Source organism: Crocuta crocuta, unplaced genomic scaffold, assembly GCF_008692635.1.
Source record: "Crocuta crocuta isolate KB4526 unplaced genomic scaffold, BGI_CrCroc_1.0 scaffold73, whole genome shotgun sequence".
NCBI lineage: Eukaryota > Metazoa > Chordata > Mammalia > Carnivora > Hyaenidae > Crocuta > Crocuta crocuta.
In genome coordinates, this window is record NW_027529443.1 from 4,059,310 (window position 1) to 4,068,890 (window position 9,581).

General features: G+C 47.2%; 1 protein-coding gene across 1 annotated transcript in view; it reads left to right on the forward strand.

Annotated features, from left to right (window-relative positions):
- The first annotated feature begins 124 nt into the window (after positions 1–124).
- The window catches only part of ZKSCAN2 (zinc finger with KRAB and SCAN domains 2), a 14,740-nt gene continuing 5,283 nt past the window's right edge, over positions 125–9,581 (forward strand). The window contains exons 1-5 of the mRNA XM_077760293.1: positions 125–760; positions 2,049–2,235; positions 4,797–4,888; positions 5,233–5,359; positions 8,451–9,134. Coding sequence (XP_077616419.1) covers positions 356–760; positions 2,049–2,235; positions 4,797–4,888; positions 5,233–5,359; positions 8,451–9,134 — 1,495 coding nt within the window. The 5' untranslated portion in view covers positions 125–355. The remainder of the gene's footprint in view (positions 761–2,048; positions 2,236–4,796; positions 4,889–5,232; positions 5,360–8,450; positions 9,135–9,581) is intronic.

A 9,581-nucleotide genomic window follows, 5' to 3' on the forward strand; every position in this document is an offset into this window, starting at 1 on the left:
CCCAGCCCCCTCCCGGCCCCGCCGGCTGCCCCCGCCCACCCTTGCTTCAGTTCCCCAGATTTTCTCCCAGTCCCCTGCCCTCGGTCTTGGACACTGCACTAAAGAGATGCACCCCGGAAAATCCCATCTTTGGTGGAGAGGCCGGATCTGGGACCTTAGGGTACACATTCACCATTTCAAGCGCTTAGGATAGATTTGATTCATGAGCCCGGGGTCCTCTGTTTTTGCTGACACTACCGTTTTTCACTTCCCTACCCTCCCACACTTCCAAAATCATTAAGCAGGGAGCGCTCCGAGGTTTGGGTTCTTTGCGTCCACTTTGAGCTGGACGTGAGGTTGACCCCTGGGTTAGAGCATGGCTGCATCCCTGGACCCTCAGCTGGACGCATCCCTGGAGGTTGAGGGATGCTTAATAATGAAGGTGGAGAAGGACCCTGAGTGGGCATCGGAGCCCACTCTGGAAGGATCGGAGAGCTCTGAGTCTGAGACCTTCCGCAAATGCTTCAGGCAATTCTGTTACGAGGATGTGACCGGACCCCACGAAGCTTTCAGTAAACTCTGGGAACTTTGCTGCCGGTGGCTGAAGCCCGAGATGCGTTCCAAGGAGCAGATCCTTGAGCTGCTGGTGATTGAACAGTTTCTCACCATTTTGCCGGAGAAGATTCAGGCGTGGGCTCAGAAGCAGTGTCCGGAAAGCGGAGAGGAGGCGGTGGCCCTGGTAATACATTTGGAGAAAGAGACTGGAAGACTGAGACAGCAGGTGAGAGGATTTTCCAAATTGTCTTATTTAGAGCGAAGGGAATGGCTAAGGCGTGGGGGCAGGGCGGCGCTGCAGATAGTGCTTCTTATGGAGGGATAAGTGGTACTGAGAGACTTTTAAAGGGAATGAATTTGAAAGAGGATCAGAATTTCATATTAAGTAGGAAAAAAAAACTTGGTTGAAATATTATTTTGTAAATGAAGTTCAACATTATACACCTAAGTATTTGTATAAATCTTTGGCGTAATGTTTCCCAAAAAATTATATACGGAGACACTACGTTATGCTTTGCAGGGTTGGACTTTTGTAGTTTGATCCTAAAGAGGGCTATTTTTTTTCCTTTCTTTTTTAAAATATTTTTATTTCTAGGAGAGAGAGAGAGAGAGACAGCGTGAGCAGGGGAGGGTCAGAGAGAGAGGGAGACACAGACTCTGAAACAGGCTCCAGGCTCTGAGCTGGCACTCAGCACAGAGCCCGACGCGGGGCTCGAACCCACGAACCGCGAGATCATGACCTAAGCGAAAGTCGGACGCTTAACCGACTAAGCCACCCAGGCGCCCCTAAAGAGGGCTATTTTTGCAACAACAACAACAAAAAAAAAAGAGAGAGAGAAAGAAAGAAAAGGGATAGAAAGGACGGACTTCATCGGTTATCCCACGGCCCTCTCTAGTCCTTTGATATTCCAATGTGTGTCTCCCAAAGTGCCCTCGATGCCACCATCCTTGTCTAACATAACTGCCAGATCTTTGTTTGTCAGTGGCATTTCATGGTCTTCTAGTCGTTTTCAAGAGCCCTTTCATTAACCTCGTGAGATCCTGCAAGATTTGCAAGACTTGCAGTTTCACCTTGCACGGGATTTGCATTCGGATAAAGACCTGACTATCAGCAGGCTGCTGTGTCGGTCAGGGAGAGACACTACATGTGGAAATTAATTTTCCCTTTCCAGTTCACTAGCGAATTTATTTCTGTTCTGATAGCTTTTGCTTCTCTGCGAAGCTAATAGGTGTGAGGACTCCATGTCTGTTCTGATAACAAGGAGGCTCAGTGTTTTACTCCTGCTAGATTTCCGCCCTCTGTACGCTAATAAAGAGCACTCTCCTGACCCCTTAAGCCTAGGCTTCTGGACAGTAATCTTCACCTGATGCCCTGGGAGGCTCCGTTGGGAATGGAGTGAAGTTTTCGTTCCTTCTCGCATCTCCTTCTTTGATGTCTTTCTGGGGGGAATTTGGCCCTTGTTGGGCCATGTTTTCCTCTCTCTTTCCATGATGGCATTGGCTTTATTTCCCAGGCTAGCAGTCCTGTGCACTCAGAGAAACAGGTCCCACTGGGAGCAGCATGGGAGGTAATGGACTTTCAGCCTGAGCGGGTGGAGACCCAACCCAGAGTCGTATCCCTGGAGGAAGTTGGAGGCCTCCGTTCAGGACGGGAGGAGCAGCTGACCCGAAAGACGGAGCACCGGCCCTTCCCCAAGAACGGTGAGAAGGACTCAGAGCATGCCCAGAGCAGGGACCGTGGCAGATTTATTTTGGAACCCTAACACTGTGACATGCTCAGAGTAGGTTCCCCTCAATACGTATTTGAGAAAAAATTGAATATTTGGGGAGCAAGACTTTATCAGCTTCAAGAGTTGGGAACCTGTGCAGCATAAGCAAAAGCCATCCTGGGGATGGATTCTGGGAACACTTGGCCTGCCCAAGAATCTGCCTTAAGAATCTCCTTTCTGTAATCAGCTTGTGTTTTTCAGTCCTGCTGTGTATACGTGTGTATATGTTCTTGGCTGACTATAAACAACTTTAAAAACTGTTTGGAAAGCGAAACAAGATACTTACTTTTAAAAAATTACAAGTGAGGCATCCGGAAGTGGCATATGAGAGAGATTAACAGTAAGATTTCATAGGCAGGGGAACACGGGTTTCATAGCCGCTCTGGACATTAATAAGTCAGGTAGAAGGAAATTAAACACCCTGCCTTTCCCATCTGCTGTGATGTCACCATCCATGCAGTCTGGTGGCAGGCGGAAAGAGAGGGATGGAAAGATCACTGAGCCTATGGGAGGAAGCTTGGGTTTATATCTACTTGTCTCTGCACCTTTCTCTATCTGACCTTGGGCAGGTAATACGGAAAGGCGTATTAATGCATAGAGGTTAAGTGATTAGGCTTTAGAGGCAGACAGCCTGGACTCAAAACCTAGCTCTGCCGTTCTTTATCTGTGTGGCCCTGGTCAGGTTACGTAGCTTCTCAAACTTTCCATTCTGTCATTTGTAAAGGGAAAATAATAGGTGGTTAGGGTAAGTTCAAGGAGACCATGTAAATGGACCAGTACACAGTGGTACTCAGTAAATGTTAGTTTCCTTTCTCCTGTAACAGCACAATTATTTCTAAACTTCAAGTCTGACTTACTTACACAGCCCCTCACCAAGTGGTGAGATTCCCCACTGTGCACCCAACCTCCTTACCTTTCCTGAAATTCACACTGTGATAGAATCCATTGCAAATATTAATATTTTCTGAATTTCAGAGTTCACATGGATTACATGCTCTAAGTTAGTACTGTAGCTGATAAGCTCAGTCCGGTAAATTTATGGTGTTTCTGGATGTTGACATCGCAGGGTGATAATTCACCAAGTGGAAAAGAATGTTCTGTTGAGGTGCTTACCGGGATGGTGACACTGTGGTCCTGTCACCCCCCCTGCTCAGGTGTACACTGCCTCTGTAACAGCTCCCTGCAGGGGCTCCTGGGTGGCTCAGTTGGTCAGGAGTTGGACTATTTTTTTTTTTTANATTTCCGCTCAGGTCGGGCTCTGAGTTGACAGTGCAGAGCCTGCATGGAAGTCTCGGTCTCCCTCTCTCTCTGACCCTCCGCTGCTCTCTCTAAATAAACAAACAAAATTTTTAAATAGCTCCCTGCAAAACAAACACTAAGCAGTATCTTTGCTTTTCCCCCTTTTGTGGTAAAAGTGCAAATCTTTTTTTGGATTGCTTTCGGTTAGCACAAATAGGTACTAATGTGTGTCTTTTGCAAAAGCAAAGTGGCATAGCATGAACTGTCCTATGTTCCCAAGGAAGGGATTCAGTTTGCTTCTTTAGAAAGTGGTGGAGCAAGCTTGTGAGTTCTCGACCACAGTGGTATTCATTCTGGAAGTTTTCCCTAGGTGGTGAGTTCCTGAGTAGAAGTTAGACCCCAGACTTCTGAGGGAGCATGTTGTGTGTTTGCCTGTGGTGTCCAGGCCTTTGTATCTATGTGTGCTAGCTCGTTTAGCATATTAAGGCACCGATTGACTTATACTAGAGATTGCAAATTTGTAACTCACATACCAAGTCAGACTTATTTGTTGCGGCTACAAAGGGGTTTTGGTTTGGGCATTTTATTTGTTTGTTTGCTTTTAGTTCTAAGGTTTAAGGGTTGTTTTTTTTTTAATGTTTATTTTTGAGAGAGAGAGAGAGAGAGCGTGCGCATGCACCGATGTGTGCAAGCCAGGGAGAGGGAGACAGAGAATCTGAAGCAGGGCTCAAACTCACGAATCAATGAGATCCTGACCTAAGCTAAAGTGGGACACTTAACCAATTGACCCACCCAGGTGCCACCTCAAGGTTTAAGATTCTTGAGATTTTGTAGGAAAGTCCAGATGTCTGGTTTCTCCTGAAAAATATTAGAAGTTCTAACTCTCCCAGGTCCATTGTCTCACAGTGAGGCATCAGCTGGGACTGGGCATTGGGCACACCCTTTCAGTGGTGTATGGGCTTTCCAGGTCCCCCATTCCTTACCTGGCCCCTTCCATAATCTGCTTTGCCTGCTAACTCCCTGAAGGGATTCATTTCTGTGAGCCCTGCTATAGGATACCATGGTTTTGGGCATTGTTCTGAACTCCCTGATGAAATGATCGATTTCTAGTTGCGGGGTGTGTGTGTGTGTGTGTGTGTGTGTGTGTGTGTGTATTTACTAATNATATATACATGCTCATTTCTTAAAAGGAGAAGCTGCATGAATTAAAGGGCTGGAGCCCAGAACCCTAATTGTTTCTCTCTCTTCTCACAGCTCGGCCTTCTCCCTGGGCTCCCGCCCCTGCTACTGAATGGAACAACATAGGTCAGGAAGGAACAACCACACCACCACCTATCGTGTCTCAGGTAAATTGTAGGTCTTCTTGCTGCCTTCCTAGATTATCCAGTCACAAGGACTTTCCCGTGCCTTCGCTGTCCTCAAACTTCTGTACCCCCCCCAGAGACTCCCCCACGCCCTTACCCATTTTGCAGAGAAGATTGGACCCCACCTTCTCAGTAATGAGGCTCCTTGCTGGATCTCTCTCTTACGATCCTTTGTAACATCGTCTGCTTCATCTGGCGCATCACACACGCTTGGTTCCCTGATTTTAATTCTCCTTTAGGGCCCGTCTGCATTTCCTCCATGACCACTCACCCTCTGAAGCCCCACGTGGTCACCTCCGTAGTCATGGCTGTTAGTGTTGTTACAGGGGCCAGCGAAAGATGTCCGTGTGGCGAGAGGTCTTTCCTACAAGAAGAGCATGCATCAGCTTCCCGCTCACAGAGACCCGTACCGGGATATGAGGAAAGAGAGCGTTGGGAACATGGCCTCCCCGGGTGAGGGTTCTTTCCCTTTCCACAAAAATAATTTGGGGATTTTTAATATCTTTATTTCTACCGATGATACAATAATTATAAATGTCAACACTTAAAGACCTCCATGGGTTGTCTGGTCATTTCTGTGGCCTGGTTTTACCAGACCTAGTCAGCACCTGTCCATGCTCTCTTAACTCCTTCCTTCCTTCCAGTTTACAATATATGCACATTCTTCTAACTTAGGGGTGAAAACATTGGTGAGGTGTTATATCGGACTATCATGTTTATATTACTTAGATACAAGCTTACAGATACCACTAGACTAATAGCACCATAAAGTCACAGGTCTTTGTAGGATTTGTTTTTGTTTAACTGTAGCAACCTAACACTTTGCACACAGCTGGACGCACAGTGAGTGCCTGGCAAACACTGGCTGGCTGGCTGGAAATCTTGTGGATGGAAGAAAAAAAGTAATTTCAGTACAACTACCTCAGTAGTGCGTTGTGAATTATTTGAATAGCACGAATTTATAGACACGTAACCACTGAAGTGTCACTTTGCAAGCAGACTTCTGAAGAATTACATCACCTGCGTTAGTAGTGGGGATAAGTACAGTTCATTCATACGTAAGCTAAAAGTCGAAGACTGCCCATTAATAAAATAACAGTCCCAGAGTGCACACCAGTCCACACCCAGCACACTATAGACATGTGCTAATAAGGTAGCCACTAGCCACACAGAGCTACTTAAATGGATACAATTAATTAAAATTAAATGAAGTTAAAAATTTCAGTTCCTCAGTGGCAGCAGCCCCGGTTAGAATATTTGATACCTTGTTGGACAGCACGGTTAGAGACCATTGCCCTCACCACAGGAAGTTCTGTTGGACAACCCTACATGTAGCACTGAAGTATAGTAGCAGGGGGGGTGACAGGACCACAGTGTCACCATCCCGGTAAGCACCTCAACAGAACATTCTTTTCCACTTGGTGAATTATCACCCTGCGATGTCAACATCCAGAAACACCATAAATTTACCGGACTGAGCTTATCAGCTACAGTACTAACTTAGAGCGTGTAATCCATGTGAACCCGAATAAAGAAAGATACACCAACAGTTGTTTACAACTAGAAGGCAACTAAGGCAGTGGAGAAAAATGACCAACAGAGGACACCCTGATGACTCTGGTGGCAAAGTGGTCTCCCCAGAGCAGCAGGTACCCGGCCGCCTGCGGGGCGTCACGCAGGCCTTACCTGGCGTGACCTCAGCGCACATGGCATCCGGGTCTCGGAGCATGCCGTGTGAGAGCCCTGAGTGAAGTGTGCCACTGGTGCGCTGGGGGGCATCCTCTGAGGATTCAGGTTTAGCCAGCTGACCCTTGAACAAGACATTTCAACTCCGTGGGTCCACTTCTGTGTGGATTCTTTTCAATAAGTACAGTTCAGTATCTATCGAAAGTACTCACCGTTAAATTAGTTAATATATTGTCTCTTCCTTAAGATTTTCTTAATCTTTTCTCTGACTTACATCATTATAGGAATACAGTAGGTGATACATATAACATACAGAATGTATATTAATTGGCTGTTTATGATATGGATAAGGCTTCCGGTCAACAGTAGGCTATTTGTCGTTAAGTTTTGGGGGAGTCAGAAGCTATACCCAATTTCTGACCCTGTGGGGTTGGTCCCTCTAGCTCCCACTTTGTTCAGGGCCAGTGGTGATTACATAGGGAAAGGCCCAGGCCCAGAGACCGCTGCCTCAGTCTTTTCTCATGGACTGTAAACTGATGACTCATAGGCTGAATCCAGCCCATGTGCACATTTTGGCCTTGCACAGGGTTTTAATTTAAAATTAGTTTGTTAATCCGCATTTTCTGTATATCTTGAAAAATCAAATGTCAGGCACCACGGGCCCACCTTTTCACAGAACAGCAATCGGCCAGAGCTGAATCAAGGAGCTCATGCTTGAACTGTCACACTTCTCCCTCAGCTGCATTGCCTGCCTGGGCCTTATTATGGGTATTTGAGCTTTCATTATCCCTACACTTACCTCTCTCAAGTAAAAATAAAGAGCATATCTCCATCCCCGGGGTTCTTTCAGAAAGGATTTGCTTTGATGCTCCTTCTCTTGAGAATTCCATGGAGTTTCTGTGTGTATTATCCAGAGAAGAAAACTGAATTTTATTACAATACTTAATGGGCATTGGATACTTCACAGGCAATTGTTTATTTAATATTCCCAGCACTTCTGTGAATAGAGGCCATCATTCCCTAGGGAACTGAAGCTCAGAGATTCAGAAAGCTCCCCTGGCCCAAAAGTAAGGCAGGTGGTGGAGCCAGGGTTCACGTTTATGACTCGTTGAGCTCTGTGGTGCTGTAACACAACACGTTGTCGGTGTGCTTCTCTGGCCTTCTGTCTCTTTCCTGTTAACCTTGCCGGATGTATCCAGAAATTGCTTCTCGCCTGTCTTAGCCCCACCGTGTGTATGCGTGTGTTGGGGCGAGGGTATGTGGCAGGCAGATATGAGCACACTTTGTTTTTTAAGTAACAAATGCTGGTTAGGAGCAGACACTGAAGCTAATACAACGTTAGACATGGAGAGGGAATCACAGGTAATAAACTGTATGTTTCTTAACCTTAAAGGCTTTCCCTTAAGAATTAGCTGCAGAAAGGAGTGGTGCATAAGAAGTAAAATGATAACATAAGTTACTAGATGGTTGTGGCAAAGAAGAGAGAGTTCAGAATAACTGTGTACTATACCGTAAGTAGTAGGAATACCTATGCTGTACACTCATGGTTAAGGAAGGTTCTAAAAGAGAGGGGGGTTGGACAAGACCTTTCAAAAATAGATGTGAACATATAAAATTAATTGACAATTCTAATATATATTTCCTAAGCATTGAAAATAAAAATTTTAATGTTTAATAAAAAGAAATAGGGGCGCCTGGGTGGCTTAGTCGGTTAAGCGTCCGACTTTCGCTTAGGTCATGATCTCACGGTTCGTGGGTTNGTGTGAACAGGTGTCCAGGACATCACGCTCTGGTGGCAGATTAGGCTGCGTGGCCTCTACCTCTGTGTTCAACATGGAATGTGTTTCTGTCTCTGTAGGAAGTACCATGTCTGCATCTAACAAGGTGGCCCGGTTGGAGCAAAGAAAGGAGCCATGGGCCCTCGGTCTCCACTCTTCTAACAAAAGGAACATTCTCCGAAGCAACTACGTCAAGGAAAAGCCGGTTCACGCTACTCAGATCCCCGCGCGCGGTGCGGGCCGGATGTGGGGCGAGCAGCAGCACTGGGGTTTGGAAGATGAGAAGATAGCAGGCGTGCACTGGAGCTACGAGGAAACGAAGACGTTCCTCGCGATTCTCAAGGAGTCTCGCTTTTATGAAACGCTGCAGGCTTGTCCCCGGAACAGCCAGGTGTACGGGGCCGTGGCCGAGTGGCTGCGCGAGTGCGGCTTCCTCCGCACGCCCGAGCAGTGTCGGACCAAGTTCAAAAGTCTCCAGAAGAGCTACCGGAAGGTGAGAAACGGCCACGTGCTGGAACCCTGTGCCTTCTTTGAGGACATGGACGCCCTGTTGAACCCCGCAGCCCATGCGCCGCCCGCTGATAAGCCAAAGGAGATTATCTCTCTCCCCAGACTAAAGAGAATTGATGTCAGTGCTAAAGAACAGACCGGTTTGTTGGAGGAGGAGGAAGCCGCCGAAGCCTCCGATGGTGACGAGAGGGGCGTGGCGTTCATCCGGAAGTCTGAGATCCGGGGCGCCCCTGTCTTGTTCCAGAACCTGAGCGGTGAGAACTGTGCTTTTGCTTGGGGTGTGAAGGCAGACGGTTCGGGTTTGTGGTAGCAGGAGTAGACCAGAGGCAGCCAAACCTGGGGAGCGCTGGCCTGCACGCCTTGCTCCCGATCGCTGAAAGTACACTGGGCGGGGTGGGGTGCTGCTGCTCCCCCACACCCACCCCAGCCCCTCTGTGCAGTCTGAGTAATGGCCACGAAGGGTCTCTCTCTGGCTAGAGCAGAGACGGGTTCGCGTGTGGGGAGCATGTGGAAGGGAGATAGGGGGAGTCCAAGGACTCGGCAGAACCTAGCATCTGAGCCTTGGAGTAAAGCAGCTAGTGGTGCTGCATTACAGTAAGGCAAAGGTACGGCGTTGCGCTGTCTAGGACAGCCAGCATGAGAATGTATAAGTAACAAAAAAAAAAAAAAAAGGGAAAAAAAAAATTGTAGAAAGAAGGCAA